General features: G+C 44.1%; 1 protein-coding gene across 1 annotated transcript in view; it reads left to right on the top strand.

Moving 5' to 3' along the window:
* CENPJ (centromere protein J) overlaps nt 1-24,279 on the top strand; it is a 921,807-nt gene extending 897,528 nt beyond the window's left edge. Inside the window, exon 14 of the mRNA XM_044072847.1 lies at nt 23,959-24,279. Within this exon, the coding sequence (XP_043928782.1) occupies nt 23,959-24,151 (193 nt within the window). The 3' untranslated portion in view covers nt 24,152-24,279. The remainder of the gene's footprint in view (nt 1-23,958) is intronic.
* Nucleotides 24,280-25,105: the final 826 nt, after the last annotated feature.

The following is a 25,105-nucleotide window of genomic DNA, read 5'->3' as shown; positions in this document are numbered from 1 at the left end:
AGAGCACAATAGCACATTCCCCCATACCAAGTAAAGTTTGCATCAATTATCAAATCTTAAGAGCTATTTTTACATGCTTAAATAAAGGAGCACAGAGCACAACAGCACAGTCAGGTGAGAGAAGGTTTGAGCTCCACTCTGATCAACCTGGTGAAGGCAGTAATTTAAAGAGCTTCCTTCATTATGCTCTGGACGCTTTCTGTTCCTTTACTGTCTGATGAACACACAGACACACACTCACACAGACACACACTCACACAGACACACACTCACACAGACACACACTCACACAGACACACACTCACACAGACACACACTCACACAGACACACACACTCACGCAGACACACACACACTCACACAGACACACACACACAGACACACACACACACTCACACAGACACACACTCACTCACACAGGCACACTCACACACACAGACACACACACCCTGTTCCTTACCTGCCTGAATCCAAGCTCTTCGGTCTGCCAGCTTGCTGTCATTAATCCCAGCCGGCGAAACTTTGCTGCCATTACTCCTGGCGAACTGCTCTTCTGTCCATTACTCCTGGTGAACTGCTCTTCTGTTTGTCGGCCCGTTAATCCCGGCCTGGGGAACCGTTGCTGCCATTAATCCTGGCTCTAACTGCTCAGCTTCCTTGCCGCCATTAATCCCAGCTCTAACTGCTTGAATTCCCGCCGTTTCCGCCAGCCGGAAATGATGATGTGAGCTCCTTGAGCTCAATTCTGACTGGCTGGTAGCTTGGCGGAGCTGACGTCATTGCCCACATGATGACGTCAGCTCCGACAGCACGAAAATTTCAAAAATGCAAAGAAAAATCGGAAATGAAGGGGTGCCACTCTGGAATCGTGGCACCCCTTCATTTGGACCCCAAAACTCTGTAAAAAACGAGTAATTTGGAACGGTTGGGAGGTCTGAGCAGTATGTAAAACACTCACAAAAGTCAGCACCAAAAAACACACGTATGCCTACACCCAGAGGATCCCCAAAAGCAAAGCATATAAGGCAAGCAAACACATGACTTAGAACTCTTATCATAGGGGACTCCTTTGCTTGAGACACAAATGCCTCAGTCACCAGAGCGAACAGAGAGAATAATGGTTAGTTGCTTATCTGGAACCATGATCTGCCAAGTTACACACATAAAAGTCAATACAACACAGGTACTGGTATGATTCTGTCGTAGTTCATGTGGGTGTTAATGACCTATGACATACCTGTCTGGGCTATATGAAGAGAGACATTATTGGTCTCTCTGAATATGTGTCTCAGGCAGGTATGTACCTTGCATTGAGCAGCATTCTACCTTCACCAAGGATGATGCCACAGTACAAACAAAATATGATTGACTTTAATAATTGGCTTATTTTCTGGTGTCTTTCCAGGGAGATTCAATATTTGTCAACATGGGAGGACATGGATAACAAACTGCATTGCTTTGCAAAGGATGCTCAGCACCCTTCTCCCCTAGGTGTCTGAATATTGGATAAAACGTTATCCACCCTCTTAGAGACTTTTTAGGCAATGCCAACTTAAGTTTACTGACATAGCAAATAAAACCCAAAGAAACCAAAAGGTGCTACTGGTCAATTCTAGGAGCCTAAACAAGAAACTCCACACCCTACAAGCTCTCCTCACTCTGGTAGTGCAAGGCTTCAGTCCCTTCCACACATTTAGACAATCATCTGCACAGACAGGGACAAACGGTGGAGGAATCTTGATCTGCATTAACATCAAGTATAATTCTAGGTTGGTTAAACAGGATAATGACCTGGAGTTTATCCACATGCAAATCACCATAAAAGAATCCCATACCATATCCTACCAAGCAATAGGTCACTCTCCATGTCCTGATAATCCTATAGCTTGTACCTAGACCTACTGGACACACTCAGCATTAAACCAGATGTCCTATTCATGGGAGACTTTAACTACCTCTCTGTAGACTGGGAAACTACATTGCCTCAAACTCACAGGCACAATGATTCCTGGACTTATAATACAAATACCACTGACCAGATTGTGTGCACACCCACCAGAGTTTCAAATATACTGGACATGGTACTTCCCAATATGCACCCCACCACACTCCATCATGATGTCCTGACGGAAATAACTGCTGCAGTATTCTTGATATATGGGTTCTCAGCACTGATGTTTGGCTGTATTACCAAAGCTTTACCTTCCCTATGTTATACATCCGACACATGATATCAGCTCGTATGTGTTGGAATACGTAGACAAACGTATGAGCATGCATCCTCAGACTGTCTTGCTGCCAGCCAAAATGCAAGTTGTGGATCCATTGACTGTTTACCATTTGGTCATTGGTATCTTTGCTTCAGTTGTTTCTCCAGATAAATGCCTCATTGGGGAACCTTCCTTTTTATCTTATGCTACTTTGTTGATGATTTATAGATGTTAGCTAGGATGTGTAAGTTCGAGTGCAATAGTATGCAAGTTATTGTATGGAATCTGCGTAAGTGTCGTCTTTTTTTTTTTTTTTTGCCTAGGCCCAGACCTACGATATCAAACCTTGCACAATCTGTCAGTCATTCGTTCCCAAATCCCTTAGGTCAATGCTTTACACTCTCAACACCTTTCTAGAGATCCAGCGTTTTAAACATTTGGCCCAGTCCAAGATGACTGATTCCACATCCTCGACCGTTCCTCTGCTGCTGATGAACAAACTAAAGAGGCCTCAAACTAATCCACAGTCCAGTGTTTCTGACTCCAACATATCCATTATAGCTACAGAACCTGTCTTATATCAGGCTACTTCTCTGTTGCCCTCTATTGAGACCTCATCAGAAGCCGGTATGTCTGCTGAGGCCTTGCAGACTGTTGCTGATACATCCAAGGAACTGATCATCATTTCTGAGAGACCACACAACGTACCTCAAATTTTAGTTGGGGAAGAGATCCCAGGCTCCCGTCAGGCAGTATTCTAAACCTCCGCATCTCATCCAGATAGACATCACACATAAAAAGAAAATAAAACAACTAGACATGTGACCTCTCCTTTAGCAGCTAGGGAAAAGTAGTGCATAGATTTCTCTTACAGGGGTTCTTCAAAGCTGTTTGTCTTTGAAACCTCCCTCCTTTGGGTCTCCACAATCACTGGCTACTCTTCAAAAACCTACCATAATTTCCTCTTCTTCTGATGAAGAACAGGACTATGACTCTGACCATTCTCTGGAGTACTCCTCTCAGGTGCATTCTCTAGGAAAAATCTTTTCTAATGAAGAGGACTCCCTTTCACTGGATTCCCCTTTTGAGGAAGCTTCCTTTGGGGAGACTATACAGAACATAATGAAACACTTTGAATGGTAATCCACACAGATCTCTAATGTTCAGAAGAGATATTACACCTTCTTGAAGATGAGTAACCTGACCCTTCTCCAGTTCCTCCTGTCATTGAGGCTTTCCAGGATGCTTTTCCATGCACCTCTTCTGCACCTCATTCTGAACCACCAGCTCCTAAAAGACCAGACATGTTTCAAAATGTGTCTGATGACATAAATATTTATATGCGAACCCAGTGGCAGACGTGTCTACAGTATTTCTCTATTCAGATGAGCCCTGTAAGCTTCTTCCCAGCACTAATGCCCTACTTACTGGTAAAGATAATATGGATAGATGGGAGAAGGGTTTACACTTCTGACACCTTTGCCTTTAGAGAAATTAACTTCCAGACTCAGATGACAAAGTACTTGATCTCTGTCCAGCATTCCTTAAACAGTTATACTTGAACCTCCTACAGCAAAGTCTAAGCATCAGTGCAGAGCTTACAATCACAGGCAACTCAAACTGGCAGACACACCAATGAGTGCAGTTAAAATGCTGTGGGTGCTTCTTCTAGGGCAGATAACACTGAATCTGTTATTCTTAGATATGCATGGTTTCACAGGCAGCCTGTCCCTGAGTATTTCAAATCAGAAATTTTAGAATTTCCATTGGACAAAGACTTACTGCTTGATCGTCAGGCTGTCAGCCTGTTCAAAACTCTCCAAGACCAAGGAAAGACTACAGACAGATTCTACTGTCCTCAATTCCTACATACCATATGAACTACATCTCTACATCTACCCCCTTCATTAGAAGGGATCCTAGGACAATTCAGTAACAAAGGAAAAGTCTTAGGAAAAGGTACTCTGAAAAACCCATTGGCAACCGCCAATGAGGAGGACTTCCTTTGGAAGCAAAATCTTTGACTGCCTCAACAGCTCTCCTCCCTCTGCCCTCAGTCCCATTGCTCCTCTTTCCAAAGAAGGTCTCTGTCCCTGGCTAGGTGGGAAGTATTTACCACAGATAAATGGGTCTGCTCAATCATCAAGGATAGTTATGTCTTGTCTTAGGAAAATATTCCCCATTTGAAAGGCATGTCACAGCTTCCTCAAAACCAAATATCCCTTCTGGCCCTGGCTATTCAAGGCCTCATTAATTAGGGCACCAAAGGGCAAGGCCTAAAGGACTTCTCTGGAAAATGGTTTTACCCCAGAATTTGTTTAGTCCCAAGGAAAGAAGGGCAGTGGAGACCTATCCTAGGCCAGTCTTGCATAAATATTTACTTGAAGGTACCATTTTTCAAAATGCTGTCTCTTTACACTATTCTGCCTTTCATCCTTCTCCAAGCTTTGTTTGTGTCACTAAATTTGAAGGACATCTACTGATACATACTCGTACATCTTTCTTGCAGGAAATTCCTCAGGTTTTTTTTCTGTCTCCCTGCATTTTCAGTTTACTGCTCTGCCTTTTGGTCTTTCCATAGCTCCAGGAGTAGATTTCTGTCATACTCAGGGAATCCAAATGCTACTCCACCTGGATGACCTACTACTGATCCAGGCTTTCCCTGCAGAAATTATTCTTCAGCATCTACTCTTCACCCTCCATCTGCGGACAAGTCTGGCATTCACTTAACTACAAAAAATCCCACACGATCCCTACACAGGATCTGTTTTTCTTGGGCTGCAGACTGGACACAAAGAAAATACATGCCTTCCCTTGCCAGGAGAAAGTTCACAGTCCATCTGATTTTTCCAAAGTCTCTCCTCTGCAACCCATTGCTCAGCAAGAGAGATACTAAGGACTTAATGATTTGTGGCAGCCATTATTTATTCTGTGCTTCTCCTGGCCAGACTTGAGTTGCCAGCTCTCATGGCTTTTTCTTATTTTTCACAAAAATTTCACTCATAATTTTCTTATTTTTCACAAGGACAGGGTGACTATCAAGGCTAATCCATCTTTTATTCTTAAGGTAGTGAACGAGCTGTGTCTCAATCAGGCTATTCATCCTCCCACTTTCTTTCTCTATCCACAAAATGGAGGGGGGCAGTCTTACATTCTCTGGACATTCACAGGTGTTGAGATTTTATCTGACCAAAACTAAATCCTTCAGAAAAAAATGACCTGCTGTTTGTACCATTTAAGAACCCTTAGCTGTGCCTTGCCAGTCTCCAAACAATTGCAGCTTAGATTTCTAAGGCTATCTCTTTCTGCTACTTGCACTATAGTAAGACCTTGCCTTCCTGTTTTAAAGCATATTCCACTAGAGCAGTTGCTTCAACAGGGCCATTTCACAAAGGAATAGACTCAATGTCTATCTTAGAAGCTACCACTTGGTACTCTGTACACACCTTTACCATACACTACAAAATTAATGCTTCCTCCAGATCCAGGGCAGCCTTTGCTCAGTCACTTCTGTCCAGGCTGCTGGCCAGCTCTTTTACTCATAAGCCAACTACCCTTCTTACCTCCTTCAGCTCTAAGAATCACTCCTGTGTCATAGGTTCATAGGTTCATACTAGGCTATCTGCCCGAGGGCATTTACAAGCCTAGCCCATAGTTTTGTGGCTTACGCCACCCCTTTAGTATGGGGAACTATACCCATTATTTTGCTGTGCCTCTGTTGAGCAGTGACACTGAGGTAATCCCTGGGGTATATCTGCGATCTCCCATCCATTGGTCAAGATTTCTCTTGAACAAGGCCAGCGAGGTGCTCTGCCTCACATATACCGGGATTTTATTCCACAGCATAGGGAGTCTTTGGGTGATGAATCTATCCCTCCAGCACGTCCTATTAATAGCCGTGTCGAGGTTTAAGTCTCCCGCCCTTGTGGCTCTGACGGATCTAGATTTTTTGAGGTGAAGCATATTCATCAAATCTGGGTTTGACATGGCCTTGTATGTTAGGCAAAGGTCACCTCTGAGCAAGCGATAAGCGACTGAATAGAGCTGGAGTTCTTTCAGTCGGGCAGCATAGGACAGATGTTTGAGACCCTTTATCCTTTTGGTGAGGAACTTTTGTGGCCTCTCCAGCTGCTGCAAGTGTCGGGTCAGATACATTCCGAATGGGGCATTGTACTCAATCATTGGTCTGATGAGTGATGAGTATAGGGAGACTATGACCTCCCTTGATCTAGATGAGAATCCCTTCATGATAAGGTGAGCAATGTAGAAGGTCTTCCTAACTACTTTAGCTACATGGGTGTCGAATGACAGACTACTATCAACCTGGGTCCCCAGGTCCCTGATAACTTCTTATCAGGAATACTGCAACTTCTTGTCAGGAATACTGCAACAGTGATTTCAGTTAGGATATAGTACAGTTGTGTAAGAATTTACTGTAACAGTAGCTGTTGCAATATTCTACCCCACCCTCCAGCCTCTCTTCTCTGCTTCACTTCTATCTTCATATACCTTTCCACCACTCTTTCACCTCTGCTCTGTTACATGGGAATGGGGAGTTCTTTTTACCTGTTCAAGCTACACCCCTCCTAGACGACCAGGCTCCTTTCTCAATAGTCTTCAGGCTGCTGGCTTGGAGATAGTCTGAGGATCCATGCTCATATATCCATTTATATACCCCGATGCATATGAGCTGAGGTCATGCATCTGGCCAGTTATCACCGGTGAGAACTCCTATTTCAGAAATACTGCAACAGTGATCAGTACGACATCTACTGTTATGGCAAGTTCTTACACAACTATACTTTCTCACTGATGAGGTTGGATCACAAAGCTGTCTCCTCAATTAAAATCATTTCGATAATCCCAGCAGAACCCATTACAGTTAGGAACTATTCCAAGTATATTCTATTAAGTGATAGTTTGCCAAAATTCAATGCCCCTCCTAATCCCAAGTTCACAGCAAGCTATGCTGAACTTTTTATAGAGACCCTGTAAATGACTATATAGAGGCTGATGTACCTGCTAAAGTTAAATCCAAAACAAACTCTAAAATAAAAAGCAAACCACCCTGCTGGGAATCCTAACCTTAACAAGGTATATAACAAAAGAATAAAGTCATGGCTAAAATCAGGAAGAGCAACTCCTGTAATTATAAGAGCTATGTAATTAAACTAAACAGGAAACTAAGAGGACTAATTAAGTCTAACCTGGCCAATTATGAGGTTAAGATAGCCTCACAGATTACAGATATGTATATAATGTCAAAAGCAGCACACAGCTGTTAGCCAAACTGTAGTTCAGTGGTGCCACTTTCACTGAGCAGAGTGACATAGTGAATCTGCTGGCTGACAAATTCAGCTCAAACTTCTCCCCCTCTACCCTACCACCCCCACATCCCCCCTTTAACTTCTGACAGGTCTGGCGATCACTATAAACTACAAAAAATCCCACGTGGTCCCCACACAGGATCTGGTGTTCTCAGGCTGCAGACTGGACACAGAAAATGCATGCCTTCCTTCACCACAAATACAGTGCCAGTGGGCTCTGACAATATCCTGGTATGTCTCCTGAATAGTTTGAAACATGACCTATTAGGACCAATTGAATCACTTTTTAACTACAGCCACAAAATAGATTTTGTACCACAAGAATGGAGGACTACAATGGTTATTCCATTTCGCAAAGGTGGACCATCAGTTCACCCCGGCAACTACAGACACATTAGTCTGACTAGTCTAATATGCAAGGCCTTGAATGAATTATCATGGAAATTATCAACAAAGCCATAGGCAACCTTCAGACACTATACCCAACCCAGTTTGGTTTTGTCAAGGGAAGGTTTTGCCTACTAAACTTGGTGAATTTCTTTTGAGAAGGTCACCAAGGCAATGGATGAGGGGAAAATGGTGTATACCACCTACATGGACTTGGCTAAGGCATTCAACACAATAGCCCACTCAGGTATAGGTGATATCTTACCAAACTGGGCATTAACCCATTCATAACTCCTGGACTGCCATCTTGCTCACAGGCAGCACCCAGGAAGTCAGGATTGTTGACCCCACCTCCCCATCAGTGGGGTACCTCGCATCTCCATCCTGGGACTGCTCCTATTTGGTATCAACACGAAGGTGAAGGTTAATGACAAAGGCCTTTGGCTAAGTTTGCAGACGACTGCAAATTAGGAACCATCCTAGCCTTCCTCAGTGACGAACATTTTAAAGGGGGTCAAACACAGACAAATGATTTGTCCCAAAAAAAATAATTATAGTGCCTTTTGGGAAAATGGCCACCCAGGCCAATTTCTTCAGCAGTAAAACACCCCTGAGAACATATGTAGACAGTAATCTGGCCTTTAACCAACAGGTGGCCAAGGTAGTCAGAAAATCATTTTATGTCATCCAGCTATAAGTAAGAGCATGGCATCCAGGAATAAAGAAGTCATAGTGCCACTTATATTCAGCCCTTATTTATCAGACCCATCTTCAAGTATAATGCCCCCTTTGGCATATACTTTATCAAACATAAGCAGCATTTGGGATGCCCACAAAGGTTCCTCACCCAGACAATCCAACGTGTAAACACATTATCCTATACTGATCACCTTAAGCCCCATCTCCATGTGCAGTTTCCTACAGGCTACTGAGGTAATCTGTGTCTGGCATACATGCCTTCCTCTGATCCATCTCTGATGGATCTTTTGCACATCTGCAAAATTAGCAGTATTAGAACCACTAGATCTAAGAATTTAAGTTTTGCTTGTGACATAAATACAACATGTTCATGACACAGATATGTGGCTCAGAGGATCCCCAAGCTCTGGAACAGAGTTCATCCCTAACCCTGTTTAATTGTAACCTTGACCAATGAATGGGAAATTAGAAATTCACCCTGGGTCTGGATCCCATGTCTCAGATAGACAGAGGCAGACAGTAACTATGCCCTAACTAACTACCCTACCCACCAACATAACCTTTAGAAACTTCCTAACTGACATACCCCCTTCTAATAAAAGTCATGATATATAGGGACACAATTGGGTTGGGTTGTGCACCTAGACTTATAAAGGCCCTGATGGTCAATAGCTTAGTATATACCTGTGAACCTATGAAGAGGACTCCCTCACAGATTGGGATTTCAGGAGAACATCCAAAAGTCTTGCTCAACTCCTCCTTACACAACTGCTTTCCTGGACACATCTCCTGGGTGCCTCAGTTCAAAGAATTTTTCTTCCACTGGAAAAATTTAGATCCAGATCCAGATCTAGATCTGTTCCTGAGTTTTTCCATTCAATCAAAGCCTCACCAAGGGAATTTCTCAGGATACTAGGATTCATGACCTCCATGATTTTCTTGATTCTTTTAGCCACACTCCCCATGAAAAAAAAATTCTTTGGTACCTAAAATTTGTGTGTTCCTAACATCAACATCTCTTGACATATACTAGATTCCTGTTTTGGAATTTGTAAAAAAGGGAATTCTTTTTGTGGTGAGACCAGTTTTTATCTGAAACCAGGTCTCCCTTTTTCCCTTCCTGCCCTAGCACAGTCTAACTACAGATGCCTCAGACTTTGGTTGGGGGCAGTGTCTATTGAAATAAAAGTGCAGTGTCTTTGGAACAAAAAGGAAAGACGAGATGTTGGCAATAATAAATGCTCTCAACTCTCTCAGTCATCTATAGTCCACAGGATCATTAGAAATGGTTACATACAACACCACAGTGATGTGGTTCATAAACAAACTGGGACCCAGATCTTACCTTCTCAGCATACTAGCCATAGTAGCCTGAAATGTAGCTTTTCTTGCTCCATTTGATCTGCCCTACCAGCCTGATTTGAGGTTTATAACATGGAAAACGGTTTTGCCCATTAATCTGACCTCTGCAAGAAGATTGTCTGAGTTGGAGGCTCTTATGGTGGGTCAACTGTTATTTCATTTTCCAGTAAGATAGTGCTTCCTTGAGACATAATACTTCCTTTATGCCTAAAGTGGTATCTGAGTTTAATTTGAGCCAAGCTATCTCCCTGTCTTCTTTTCAGATCCTAGAAATGAGGGGGGAAAGGATTCTTCATACTCTGGGTTTCCATAGACAACACAGATATTATCTTGTGAGAATCAAACCCTTCAGAAATGCTGATCAGTTATTAATTTCTTATGAAGGTAAGAATAAAGGATAGATCATATTAAAACAGACCATCTCCAAATGATTGTCATATGCTATTTCCTTTTGTTATACCCACCAAAACAGTCCAGTTCCAGGCAGGGTCAAAGCTCACTCTGCCAGGGCATTGGCTTCATCAGTAGCTTTTGGAAAGTGATGGATTCTTGGAGTACTCCAGAAGCAGCAACTTGGTCCTCTGCACACACCTTTTCAAAGCACTACAAATTAGATTCCTTCTCCAGATCTAGGGAAGGCTTTGTGAGGACCATTCTCCTGGACTCTTATGCTTCCTCCTCTCAGTCAGTATAAGCTATGGGAGTTTAACTATATATCTAAGGCTACAGCAGCAGTGATCAAATGATGAGCATGGTATAGTTGTGTAAATAAACTTACTGTAACAGTAGACATTGTGTGATCATTGCTGCAGTAGCCACTTTCTCCCTCCAGACCTTTTAATCTGATGTCGGTCTTCACATAATCCTTGACTGTGGGATCGGTTCTGAGCCTCGGAACCGACTAGGCTGTTATTCCAGCTTGCAAGTTCTAAAAAATTCTCGAACTGAGCTCTACCTACAGTGCTCCTCACCAAATTACCTCTGATCTCATTTGCTACTTCATAGTGCCAGATGCATTCTATCCAATCTCTCGAGCATTAACGTTTTCTTCAAACTGTAAGTCATTTTTTTCCATATCCTATCTCTAAATTTTATCTTTTATTTCTGTCTAATCTACCTGCCCCTCTAGATATCTTTCAGCATGTGCATGAGTGTGTTTTCCTCTCTCCCTTACTGTTAGGTAGTCTCAAGTATGATTGTTGGTACTTTCTCCCCCTTTTACCTTTGGGTAACCTTTCATACCATCTTTAGTAGTTCCCTTCTCCTTTTTCCTCTCTCCGATACAATAATGATAATAAAAAAAAAAAAAAAACACCTTTCCTCTTTCCTTATAGTTCAGTCCATATGTGTGTGTGTGTGAGTAAGGTGGCCTTAGTTTTCACATTATGGTCGACAAACCCTCTAAAGGCACCTCTGGCTTGGAGAGGTGCCAGAAATGTAACAGAAAGATGCCTAAGTTAGATGGACACACACTGTGTGTGTGTGTATTGCTTCGGTGTTGTTCATTTACATGAAGACTATGTGATCTGTCATGGGTTCAGTTCCAGAACCCTGATAGATCGCAAAAACAAATTGATCTTGAAAGACTTTCTTAAGTATGACTTTGAAGATGCACTATCTGGTCTGAAGACAGAAGCCAGTTACTCCCCTTCATCATTTTGTTCTGCTAAACCTAAAAAGCAGAGTCACTTGGCTCCGACAACTTCCTTGGAACTGCCTCCTAAATAGCCAAATCTTCCACAGTCCCAACAGCCTCCTTAATACCAGTGGGCCAAGATTCTCACCCCCTCGGTGCCATCAGCCCCAACCTCTTCATTACCAGTATTTGTGCAGACAACACTTCCTTTGGTACCAACTGATTACTCGGTACAGAAGGACCCTCAGATGCTAATTCTACCCCGTACAACATACTCCCCCTTGATAGCTCCATTTGCAGACCATGCTCCCAGTCCTTTTTTGGAGAGATGACCACCAAAGTCTCCATTGGTCTCCTCTATTCAATCCAGCAGGAGTTTGTCTGAGTCTGATATTATGAAACTGCTGGACCAGTTCCTGACAGCAAGGGAATTACCTCCATCCACAGTTCCTAGCTTTGTTAGCTCTGGAACCTTAGCTTCTTTTACCCCCATGCATATTCCTGCTTCGACTCCAGCTGAGATTTTGGAGCCCACGGTGCCGACCTTTCCAGCTTCGACATTTTTGGTGAGGGCCAGGGCTCCTTCTCCAACACTGATAGTTACTCTCAGCTCTACCAGTTCCTTGGAACTGGAGACCTCCCAGGTCGGTGCTTCATTGTCGATTCCAGGGGGCAAGGTTCGACTTTGATTCTTTCAGAGCCTTCCATGTCTCCAGGTTCATTGACATATGTAAGCTTGGCCCCAGCATCAATGTCGAGGGCAGCCTCCTTGGTGCGAGATGGGACCATGGTTCCAAAGGGGTCTGTGTTGATCCCGGGCTCCCATCCCTGTACAGGGGTGTCTGCCTTCCAGTCTATGGAAGAGGACCTTGTGTATTGCAGGAAAACAGTCTATGCCTTCCCTTTTAGACCAAAGATTGTGTCCATCCCCTCAACTGGAGATTCCATCAGTCTCTACCCTGGGACAGAGGGCACAAAAGTCTGAGGACCAAACCTCCCAGGTTATGTTGTCTTCAGAAACCCCTTCAGTGCATCCCACCAAAGAGGTACCTTTAAAGAAAAGTGCAAGAGGAAGCACATAGACTCCCCTGAAGATGTTTCCTTTGGGGACATCCTAGAAATCCTTAAACAGAGGGGTGGCTGGACTTCCATAAAGCCTTCCTCAGAGGAATTGGTATACAAAGAGGCTTTTTGAGCCTAGCCTCTACCTCTTGGATTTCTCCACTCACTGATAATCTTAAGTTGATTGCTCAGTGGGGCTTGGAAGAAACCTGACTCTATTGAGCCGATCCCCAAAAGGCTTGATCGTATTCTCTTTACCCCAAAAGATGAGCAACATTGGGCCAAAAGTATTCCTGTAGATGTCATGGTGGTTACTGCAGCCACTAAAAATGAACTTGCTGACAAAAATCCTACTATCCATCCTCCTAACAAAGAGCCTAGGGCAATGGATAGATTTGGGAAGTGCGTATGCACTTCATCGACCTTTGCTGTCAGGTCATTGAACTATTTGGCACATTTTACCAGGCTTGAAAGAGCTCTGACTGAAGAGCTTTCAGGTGCTGTTTCAGGAGTAGTAGCTGAAGGAGTTTAAGACAAAGTTGCTTTTCAGCTCGCCATCTTAGAATCAATCTCCAATTTCTCCATAAGGCTAATTGCTTATGCTGGTGAAGGGACGACAAGAGCAGCAGATTCAGGCGTAGCCATCAGGAGACGCACCTGGATCCACTTATATGATATTGCAGAGCCATTTAAGTCTTCTTTCTTCAGTGCTCCGTTTGATGCATCATCCCTGTTTGGCCTCAAAGTTAGAGAGACTCTAGCCAGATGTGAGAAAGATGGGAAGACCCTTTCTGCTGTGGGCATATGCTTTTCAACTCCTCAATGGCCTTATTCCAGGAACCAGAGAAGTGGTAGGCTATGGTCCACAAAGACCCAAGGACCTTTCCGAGACTCACGTGGCACTGACTTCCCCCAGGGCAGAGGGGGGAAGAAATGGAAGATGCCATTCAAGAGGCAGAAATGTCCTGCAGAATCAAAGCTCCAGAGATTATTTCCTTGATAATTCCTATCAGCGCTCCTGAAAGGAGGCCCAATTGCCTTCCTCTGGAGGCATTTGGGGGATGATTATCCCTGCACCAATCTGCCTGGCTAGAAATATTGATGGACAAATGGGTCCAGAAGATCATTACCAGAGGTTACAGCATCCCCTTTCAGAAGAACCAGAAAGACCAAGAAGAATCCCGGACATTCCACCCAGTCACAGGGAGGCAGCAGTCTTAGAAAGTCAAAAACTGCTCAACAAAAGAGTCATCCAGGCAGTCCCACCATACCAGAGAGGATCCAGAATTTACTCAAGATACTTTTTAGTGCCAAAGAAAACAGGGGACTGGAGACCGATTTTGGACCTCAGTCAGTTGAAAAAATCAGTTTGGCAAACTAAATTTCGGATGGTCTTGGTTCAATCTATACTTCTGTTCTTGGAAAAAGATGAATAGATGTGCTCAGTAGCTCTTCAGGGTGTGTATTACCACATAAAAATGAGCAAGCAGTCCAGAAGATTCATGCGGTTCTTGCTGGGAGCCAGTCACACTCAGTTCATGGCACTGCCCTTTGGTCTCACCACATCCCCCATGGTGTTCACCAAATATATGGCAGTGGTAGCTGCCCATTTCAGATTGCTAGGATTCAGAGTGTTTCCATATCTAGATGACTGGCTCCTTACCGCTCCCACCAGGTGTCAACTCCTAAAGGCACGAGATTGTATCTTCTGTTTTGTTCAGCATAGGAATCACTATAAACTACAAAAAATCCCATCTAGAACCATCACAACACCTGAAGTTCATTGGAACTATGCTTGACACAGTCACCAGCTTTGCGTCTCTTCCTCTAGAAAGACTCCAAAGGATCAGATCTCAAATGAGATCAATTGAAGCAAGAAAGTAGCAGCAAGACTCATTCTACAGGCTCTAGGGTCAATGGCAGCCACTGCCACTCTAGTTCCCCTGGCCAGATATCACATGCAAATTCTTCAGTGGCTTCTGGCCTCCCAGTTGTCCTTTTTGAATCAGCCAATGTCCCATCTGCTTGTGATTACCAGTCGTTGCAAGGAAGACCTTAGTTGGTGGCTTCACTCCCAACAAAATATTATCAGGCCGTCCCATTGTCACTCTTCATCCCCAAGCTATAGCGACCACAGATGCGTCCCAGATTGGGGGGGAGCATTATCTGGGAAAGACAGTCCAAGGCACTTGGTCCCAGCTTGAGGCCAACTTGCATATCAGTGTTCTAAAGATGAGGGCGGTGCTCTTAGCGTTGCAGGCATTTCAAGATACCCTTCCCTTGGGAATGACTGCACTACAAACAGACAATATGTCTGTAGTCTGGTGCATCAGCAAGTATGGGAGAATCAGATCTTATACCCTCTTTGTCAAGAAGTGCTGAGAGTTTGGCAATGGGCGATTTCCTCCGACCACTTTCTGATGGCAACACACATTCCAGGGAGCACCTATGTGATCGCAGACTAATTGAGCAGAACCATCCTCATGCCTCACAAGTGGTCTTTCAATCCAGTGGTGACAGACAAGATATTCCATCACTGGGGCCAACCTTGCTGTGATCTGTTCGCTTCTCCTTTGAACTACAAGTTCATAGGTTCATAGGTTCATACTAGGCTATCTGCCCGAGGGCATTTACAAGCCTAGCCCATAGTTTTGTGGCTTACGCCACCCCTTTAGTATGGGGAACTATACCCATTATTTTGCTGTGCCTCTGTTGAGCAGTGACACTGAGGTAATCCCTGGGGTATATCTGCAGCAGTTACTTTGCTCTACCCCCCCCCGGGTGAGTCACCCAAAGATGATCACCTTCACAATTGGCCCCCTGGTATATTGTATGCCTTTCCACTGATATGTCACTTTCTAAAGAAAGCCAACAGGTCAAAGAACAGAAATGTTCTCATTGCCCCATTCTGGCTTTGACAGGTCTGGTTTCCCTTCCTATAGCCTCATCTGCTTTGGAAACCCTGGATACTGGACCCAGCTCCAGACCTGTTGTTCCACCTAGAGGGACTGGTTCATCTGAATCTACAACATCTCAGGCTCACTGTGTGGCTTCTCCAGTTCCCGTAATTGCCAGGCATCCCTCCCTCACCTCCCTGGTTCAACACATCATTCTAGCCCACCACAAACTTTTAACTAGAAAATTGTACCACAACAAGTGGATAAAGTTTACTAATTGGTCACTAGACTGTAATCTTGACCCATATTCAACACCTGTTCACAAAGATTTAGACTTCTTAGCCTTGGTCTGAGTCTGTCTCATCAGCATCTATGATTCAGGTACATCTTGCTGCAATATCTAACTTCCATACTGGTGTCAATGGTTCAGCTGTTATGTCGCACAAACTTTATAAAACTTTTTTGAAAGGAACCTTAAGGCTCAGACCTCCATATAGAGAGCCCACTGCACCATGGGATTTGAATTTGGTACTTCAGTCTCTCATTTCTCCCCCTTTTCAACCTTCAGAAAAAAGAAGTTATGTCCTTACCATAACGTTCCATGTGGAGTGTTCATCTCGCCTTGGTTATTACACATGGGTTCGGAGCCGATCCTCGGCTCCGTGCCGGCCGACTGCAAGCTCTGCATCGAGAAGAAGCTCGAGGACATCTAATACCCACAATCCCCCTCTGCCTTTACCTCAGATCTAGTTTGCAAGCAAACCAGACATACGCACGCACACATACCACTATATACATAATATACATATATACAAACATACCCTGAGTATGATAGTAACAGCACTACTGCAACAGCAGAAGGAGAATACTCCAGACCAGGCACCAAATCGAACGTTCTTCCTAAGGGTGGGAAGGGTGGGAGTGTAATAACCAAGGCGAGATGAACACTCCACATGGAACGTTATGGTAAGGACATAACTTCTTTATGTGAGAGTGTTCAATCTCGCCTTTGTTCTTACACATGGGTAGCGTCCCTAGCTCCATGATCCTGAGGAACTCAAGGGAGAACGTTCTTGAGCACAGTGGAACCAAAGGTTGCCCTATCCCTAGAAACCCTGTCCACTTTGTAATGAGAGATAAATGTATGTGGTTTAGCCCAAGTAGCAGCCGCACAGATAGTGTCTAAAGGTAAGCGAGCTGCGTGAGCCAAAGATGTAGACACTGACCTAGTAGAATGTCCTCTAGGTTTTGCAGATAAAGTTTGGTCAGAGGCTTCATAAACATATGTGATACAGTCAGTTAGCCATTTAGAAAGAGTTCGTTTTGTAACTGCAAGACCCTTCCTGCTGTCAGCAAAAGCTACAAATAGTTGATCAGATTTCCTGTGATCTTTTGTTCTATCCAAATAAAATCTGAGTTGTCTATGGACGTCTAGTTTGTGCAACATATACTCCAACTTATTAGAGTGGTTTTTAAAGAAGGTGGGTAATTCAATGGACTGGTTGATATTACTAGAGGAACAAACTTTGGGAAGAAAGGATGGATTAGTGCGTAGGGATACTCTGTCAGAATGAAATATTAAATAAGGATGTTTGACGAAGGGCCTGAAGCTCAGACACTCGTCTAGCAGATGTAATGGCCACTAGAAATAATGTTTTCCATGACAAAAATTTCAATGTGCAACTTGAAGCTGGTTCAAAGGGTGGCAACATTAATTTAGAAAGCAACAAATTTAAATTCCACGGTGATGTCGGACTTCTGACTGGTGGTCTGATATGAAAGGAAACTTTTAAAAGGCTTTACAAAGTCTGTGAGCCATAATAGGCGCCCCACATTCTTCTATATGATAGTTAGAAATGGCAGCTAACTGTACTCTTAAAGTAGCCGGGGAAGCTCCTTCATGAAATAATTCAGTCAAGAATTCTAAAACCTTGTTTAACGGAGCTGTAACAGGGTCCAACTGATGTGACTCCGCCCAGAAGACAAAACGTTTCCATTTACTGGTGTAAGTCTTTGTAGTGGAAACTTTATGAGAAGCTACCAAAATATCCTGAACCACCGATGTAAGGGGAATTGACCTGGCTAAAAAGGGAAGCGGAGCAGCCAAGCTGCTAGATGGAGAGATTCCAGGGATGGGTGAGGAACTCCTGACGAATGAGTCAGTAGATCTGGCTCTGGGTCCAGCATCCAAGGTCCCCGAATGCGGTGATGCAATAGAAAGGGAAACCAAATTTGACGAGGCCAGAACGGAGCAATGAGAATTATAGTCCTCTGAAGGTTGTTTGCTTTCTGTAGAAACTTTGCAATCAGGGGAAATGGAGGAAAAGCATATAGGAGACCCGGGGACCAATCGTGCACCAGTGCGTCCCTGGGGACTTCCCCTGGAGGGGGTAATAGGGCAAAGTAGCTCCTGCATTTGGCGTTCATTGGAGACGCAAACAGATCGCAGGTAGGCTGGCCCCATTTGCGAAAAATCCTTTCCGCAACTGACTGTTTGAGGGACCACTCGTGAGGCAATAGTATTGCCCTGCTCAGCCTGTCGGCTATGACGTTGGATGACCCCGGGATGTGCGTTGCGATCAGAAAGCGACCGGTGGACTCTGCCCATTGCCAAATTCTCATGGCCTCTCTGCATAGTTGGTAAGACCTGGTTCCCCTTGCTTGTTTATGTACCAGACTACTGACATGTTGTCTGTCTGAACTGCAATGGTCCCTGGAGGAAGAAGGGGAGCAAAGTGTTGCAACGCCAAGAACACTGCCCTCAACTCCAGAACATTGATGTGCAGATTGTACTCCAGATTGGTCCATTCGCCTTGGACTGTCTGTCCCTGAAAGATGCCCCCCCACCCTATCAGGGAAGCGTCCGTGGTTATCGTTGCTGACGGTGTGGGTAGCACAAATGGTCTTCCGCCGGATAGGTTGCAAGTCTGTAACCACCACCTTAGGTGTGATTTGCATGTTTCCGTTATCAATATTTCGTGAGTCAGTGGAAGTTGTTGGAATGACCATTGTGCAAATAGAAGCCATTGTAGCACTCTCATGTGCAGTCTCCCCAATGGTATTGCTATGAGAGAAGCTGCCATGAGACCCAGAACTTTCAGAACAATTTTTGCTGGGGATTTTCTGGACGACAGCAGAAGGGAAATGTTGAATTGAAGTGCTACTATTCTTTCTGTCGGAAGTTTTAGAACTAACTAACGAGTATCTAATTCCGCTCCTATGAATAAGATATGCTGTGATGGCTGTAGCAAAGATTTCTCGAAATTTACTGAAATGCCAAGGTGTGTACAAAGCTGTAGGGAGTAATCCCTGGCATGTATCAGTTGACGCCTGGTGGTGGCAGACAGGAGCCAGTCGTCCAGATACGGAAACACCTGGAATCCTAGGCGCCTCAGATGAGACGCTACCACTGCCATGCATTTGGTGAAGACCCTGGGGCTGTGGTCAGACCAAAGGGCAGGGCTCGAAACTGATAGTGACTGGCTCCCAGCCGGAAGCGCAAGTGATCCCTGGACGCCCTGGCCATTTTGATGTGGTAGTATGCGTCCTTCAGATCTATTGAGCACATCCAGTCGTCCTTCCGTAAGAATGGAAGGATCGATTGAAGCGTGACCATTCGAAACTTTTCCTTCTTGACAAAGGTGTTGAGATGACTTAGGTCCAGAATTGGCCTCCAGTCCCCTGTTTTCTTTGGAACTAAAAAGAACCTTGAGTAAGTTCGAATCCTATTTGGTCCGCTGGGACTGGTTGGATGACTCTTTTTTCTAGCAGCTTTGAAATTTCTGTAGCTGCTGGGTCTCGCAGATGGGGTGGTACATCTGGGAGTTTTCTCTTTGGAATGGGGGTGGATAGAAACGGGATTTTGTAACCTCTGGTAACAATGCTTTTACCCAATTGTCTGAAGAAAGGTTTTGCCAGGCCTGAGGGTATAAAGCTAGCGACCCCGACTGCCTCCAGAGCAGGACAGTCGGGCCTCCTCTCAGGAGTGCTGAAAAGGTTTGCCAGGGAGGTTATCCCTGTCACCTTGGTTTTATGGACCCCTCTGCCGCCAGGGCGGCGTCTTCCACCTCTGCCCCCTCTGCCTCTAGAGGGGCATCACCCTGTGTGTTTGGAAAGACCCTTGGGGTTTTGAAACCACATTTTCCCACCACGTTGCCCTTTGGGGTACGGTCTGGAAGGGTGGAAAACGGACTCCGACAGCAGACAGAGTCTTTCCCTCCTGTTCACACCGGGTAAGGGTCTCCTTTACTTTAGGGCCAAAAGTGTGGCTCCATCAAATGGGGCGTTAGTAAAGGAAGACTTGAAGGCTTCCAAGCGAACATAAGCGCATCCAGGATTGCCTACGAAGAGCAATCGCTGAAGCCGCTGCCCTACTCGATCCTTCGGCTGCATAGGATATCAGCCTCATGGACGAGTTCACAATGGACGTAAGGGTGTTGAGATGCGCTGTAACTTTCTCTGAGACAGCGGCATCTGTAGCACCCTGGAGGGTATCTCCCAACTCTTTGACTAGATCCCTCTGTAAACGTGTAAAATGGGTCAAATAGTTCAGGGAGCATAGAGAAAGCCGCTGAACTGAAAATGCGCTTCCCGTATCTGTCCATGGTCCTAGAATCTTTGTTAGGCGGATGGACAGATGAGGAAGACTCCGACATCTCCTTTTTCGTGGCGCTGCCACCACCATGGCGTCTACCGGAACTCCTTTGGTAAGGTAAGCTTTGTCCTGTGGTGCCGTGATGTACTTATTTGGCTTCCTAGGGACAGGTTCCACCGTGTCAGGAGTCTCCACGCCCTTGAGCAATTAATTCCATTAACTCATCAAAAGGCGGAGTGACCCAGGAGGAGGAAGGGCGGGCACCAAATGCCTTCAGCAAAACTGACTCATCCTCAGAAGGGGAGGGCTTGCCAGTCACCTCTCTGTTTAAGGATTTCCAAGATGTCAGCAAAAGAGACATCCTCTGAAGGTGACTTAGGGGACCCTTCTGACTCATCTAAGTCAGTATCAGATGTCAAGGATTCTTGTGGAGAATCCAAGTGTCTCCTCTTACACAGTCTTTTCCTAGGAACTTCTTCGTGGGAGCATCCGAAGAAGCCTCCGAGGAAGAGGGGCACCCTCCAGGGGTGGCTGAGACACTGGTGCCCGACGCTTGGACGTGGCCGTGGGTGCAGAGGAGGATAACGGTCCTGCGGGGAGGAGAAGCTGTACCTGCTGATGTGGTTGTCTGAGTAGACAACACCTTCCTCATGAGGTCGAAGGCCCCGGGTCCCGAGTCGAGGTATCTCGGTTCGAAGAAATGGGAAGAATCCCGAAGCAGGAGCCGAAGGCACCGACCCGAGGACGGAACCGAATCGATCCGTGCGAGGCCCGAGAGGGAGAGTCGGAACCGAAACATCGGTCCGACTCTCGGTCCCGGAACCAAGGACAGATCTTCGGGTCCGAGACTCCGGTACCGGATCGGATGGAGTCGAGGTAAACGGTGCCGACCGAGAAAAAGACGGTTCTGGCACCGAGGGCTCCACAATCATCAGGTCAGCTTCTTCCGGCTCCGAAGACTGAACAGGTCTCGGAGGAGGAATAGATGGAGATAGTGGCAGGCCTTCAAGTCTCGACATCAACTGAGAGGAGACCGAAATAAGCTTGGACAGGGCCGTATGCTCCATAAGTTTCTGCACCACACGGTCCACGTCGGTGTCGGAAAGGGCTCTAGAAGAACGAGTCGAAGGGATCGAAGACGGCGCCGACCTCAGCAGAGTCGGTGGAGGGAGCTCCGTCACCGGTTCCAAGACTCGAGGCTCGGGAACTGCCAACAGTTGAACACTCGGCCCCGAAGTCTGTGGAACCGGTGATCTAACTAGACTCGAAGAGCTCGGAGCCGATGACTTTGGCTCCGACGCCTTCGACCCCTTCGAAGACTTGGATGCCTGGTCTGAAGCATCCAGAGCCTCCTGGAAAGAGGGTTTCAGCAATCCTCTATCCATCAGTTTCCTGCGCCTATCTGTCATGACCCTCCCACTAAAAGAGTGACAAATAGAGCAGTCCTCTTGTAAGTGGAGAGGGCCAAGACAGTAGACACAGGAACTGTGGTTGTCTGTGACCGACATTTTTTGGCCACACTGACAACGTTTAAAGCCAGATTTCATCTTTTCAGACATATTGAAAAAGAAAAGATAGTCCAGTCCAGTAAAAAGTCTAATCCAGTAAAAGTGTCAAATCCGGTTATAAAAGTCTGTTTGATACTAACTAAAACAAGCTTTTAGTCAAAATTGTCAAATCCGTGAAATGCCTAAAGGCAAGACTATAACAAGTATCTAGTCACAAGTCCAAGAAGGGGTAGGCCCCGAAAAACTCTAAACTCGAAAGTTAACTAAGTTAACTATTCTAATTATCGAGAATTTCTAATGACTCACACACCTACTCTTATACTTTAAGTAACTAGATAAAATACTCTGAAATTTAAACAGAATAGATAAAAATCTTATCTGTACAGCCTCGAGCTAGTCTCCAACGATGCGTATGCAGCAGCGGCAAACTAGATCTGAGGTAAAGGCAGAGGGGGATTGTGGGTATTAGATGTCCTCGAGCTTCTTCTCGATGCAGAGCTTGCAGTCGGCCGGCACGGAGCCGAGGATCGGCTCCGAACCCATGTGTAAGAACAAAGGCGAGATTGAACACTCTCACATTTTGTGACTTAAAATTCATGCCATGGAAAACCTTATTTTTAATAGCTATCACTTCTGCCAGGAGAATATCAGAGATACAAGCCTTGTCTTGCAAACCCCTCTATTTGAACTTTCATAAGGACAGGATCTCCCTCCGGATAAATCCCTCCTTCTATCAAAGGTTGTTTCAGAGTCAAATATCAATCAGTTTTTACATCTCCCAGTCTTTTTTCCAATTTTTCCAATAAAGGGGAATACTGTCTACATCTACTAGATGTACACAGGCAATTACGTGTCTACCTTCACAGGACAAAGGATATTAGAAAACTCTGACCAACTATTTATTGCCTTTTCTTCAGTCTCTTTAGGCAGTTCAGTATCTAAAGTTACGCTGGTGAAATGGCTTAAGGATTGGATCACCTTTGTTTACAACAAAAAGTGACTCCTACCACCAGGACACGTAAAAGCACATTCAAAGAGCAATAGCAGCATCTGCAGTTTTTCATGCCAGAGCTTCTTTAGATGATATTTGTGCTGCAGCAACATGGGTATCTCGTCATACTTTTATTACGCATTACAAAGTGGACCAGGTCTCTACGGAACGTGCATCATTCAGCTCAATGGTGCTCAGGAATATTCTTCCAAATGACCTCCAAAGATTCGGGTAGCTAGGAACTCTGCCTCACAGTCAAGGATTATGCAGAGATTGACAAGATCAGATAAAGAGGTTGTGTGTTACCATAACTTTCCATCTGTGCTGTTGATCTTCATTAATCTTTGACATTCCCTCCCTCCTTCCCCTGTCCCTTAGGACTCTTGATGGATCGAATATTCCCAAAGACTGGCTTCATAATTGGGACACAGATATGGTCTCTTATCTATTATTTCTTGTCTGTCACTGTAGTTTGCAAACTCGATCTGAGGTAATTTGGTGAGGAGCACTTTGGGTAGAGCTTAGCTTGAGAGTTTTTTGGAAAACGCTTGCTGGAATAATGGCCAAGTCTGTTCCGAGGCTCGGAACTGAGCCTGCAGTGAAGTATTAGTGAAGATCGACAACACAGATGGAATGTTATGGTAAGACGTAACTTCTTTTTTTTTTATATATATATATATATATATTTTTGTTGCCAAGGCGAGGACTTGGAATTTTATCTTCCCAACATTGACCTCTTTAATGGGCTCTAGACTCCCTCCCTCAGTTAACAAAAAGCTCTGAAGGGCTTAGTACCAGAACTGTTGGTTTTATTCTGCTTTGTTTGAGCTGATAATGGTTTGGACACCTGGAAGGTGTCCATAAGCTTTGGAAGCGGGAAGTCTGTTATATCCTGTGGAGGATATAACCCCTACAGCTTAGCCTACTGTAGCAATAATCATTTGAATATCTACTGTTAAACTAGGTTTACTTACACAACTAAACTGTCATGTGACTCATAGAAAAGGGACAAGGTGAGTGTCATTTCCTCTTCCTTAACCTTTACACACTCGGGTATATATAAAGATCAGAGTGTAGGGGCAATGTTTCCACATATGTAGTTTTAGGAAAGTGCAGCCCCAATACAGAAATAATGATTTGATGCTTCTGTTTGATGATTATGACATGTTTAAGTCAGCATTGTGGCCTGCTTCAAATGTTTTAGTTATGACCTTTTGCATATCGGCTAAAGCAGACACTTGATTTCCTTAGAACTTGTTATTGTATTTATTTGTTTAATTTTGCAGAGATGGAAGTAAAATTATTGAATTTAACAATGGACAGAAGGAACTGCATACACTACAGTTTAAAAGACGTGAATACCCTGATGGTACTATAAAGACTGTATATGCTAATGGGCAACAAGAAACCAAGTACCCTACAGGAAGAGTAAGAGTTAAAGATAAAGACGGTAATATTATTATGGATTCCAGAACTTGACTGTATATGGACATATGAATGAATCCATTAGTAAAGTTGCAATATTAATTTTATTATGCATCTTATTTTCAGTATTAATGCTATAAATTCAGTATATCTGAATTAGTTTTAACTTTGATATCCGTCAGTACAAGAAAAAAAAATATGTGTAGAAAATTGATGTTTGTATTTATATATTGTATATAAAACAATCATATCAGGGTTTTGAATGCAGAGTTATTTTATTTTTTATAAAATTATTTTATCATTAAATAAAATGTTTTTTGAAAAAATAAATTTTCTTTGGTCTTTTTAAAGTAGTTGTAAACACCAGATGTGAATTGCCTTTTTTTTTTTTTGGTAGTAACGTTTAAATACAGATGTTCTAAATCTCATAATACCATAGCTAAAGAAGTCATAATATGATTGAGAGTTAATCACATGCAGACAAATGAATGCCTGACCTGAATGTTTCAGCCCCTTTTCATCTGTAGGGTATGTGACTTGCAGGGTCTAGACATGGCCATTAGTGGGAAATGGTTGTTAAAGAAGAACATTGTATTTCATTTTCCACACACACCCCACTTCTATTGATAGTTGCTGTGATGCACTTTCTGCTGTGGGTTAGTTCAGTCATTGTTCACCTTCATAATTTCGTACTAGTTACACTGCTTTGGAAAATTGACTACTATTAGGTAGTTTGCCTTTCTCGTTAGATTCCTATAACATGCCAGGATAAAGTTTCTAGTACATTTCTTGTGACTTTCAGTTTTCTGCTTTAAAAAGATTATTTGCAGTGCTTGTTTTGCATAGTGGAAAAGTATAGTTGTTCTTATGATCAGAATTTTGCGAAGTTTAAAAAAAAAAACCTTGGCTAGAAGAAAACAAAGTTTGCAAGATTGCTTAAGACTATATGAGGCTATTGTACTCCAGCTGGTTCTCATGCACTTGATCTTTCTTTGGGGCAAACTGGTA

This window comes from Protopterus annectens, chromosome 5.part1 (assembly GCF_019279795.1).
Source record: "Protopterus annectens isolate FY-2018-M chromosome 5.part1, PAN1.0, whole genome shotgun sequence".
Taxonomy (NCBI): Eukaryota; Metazoa; Chordata; order Ceratodontiformes; family Protopteridae; genus Protopterus; species Protopterus annectens.
The sequence above is the reverse complement of the archived record's forward strand: the minus strand, read 5'-3'. Positions and strand labels throughout refer to the sequence as shown.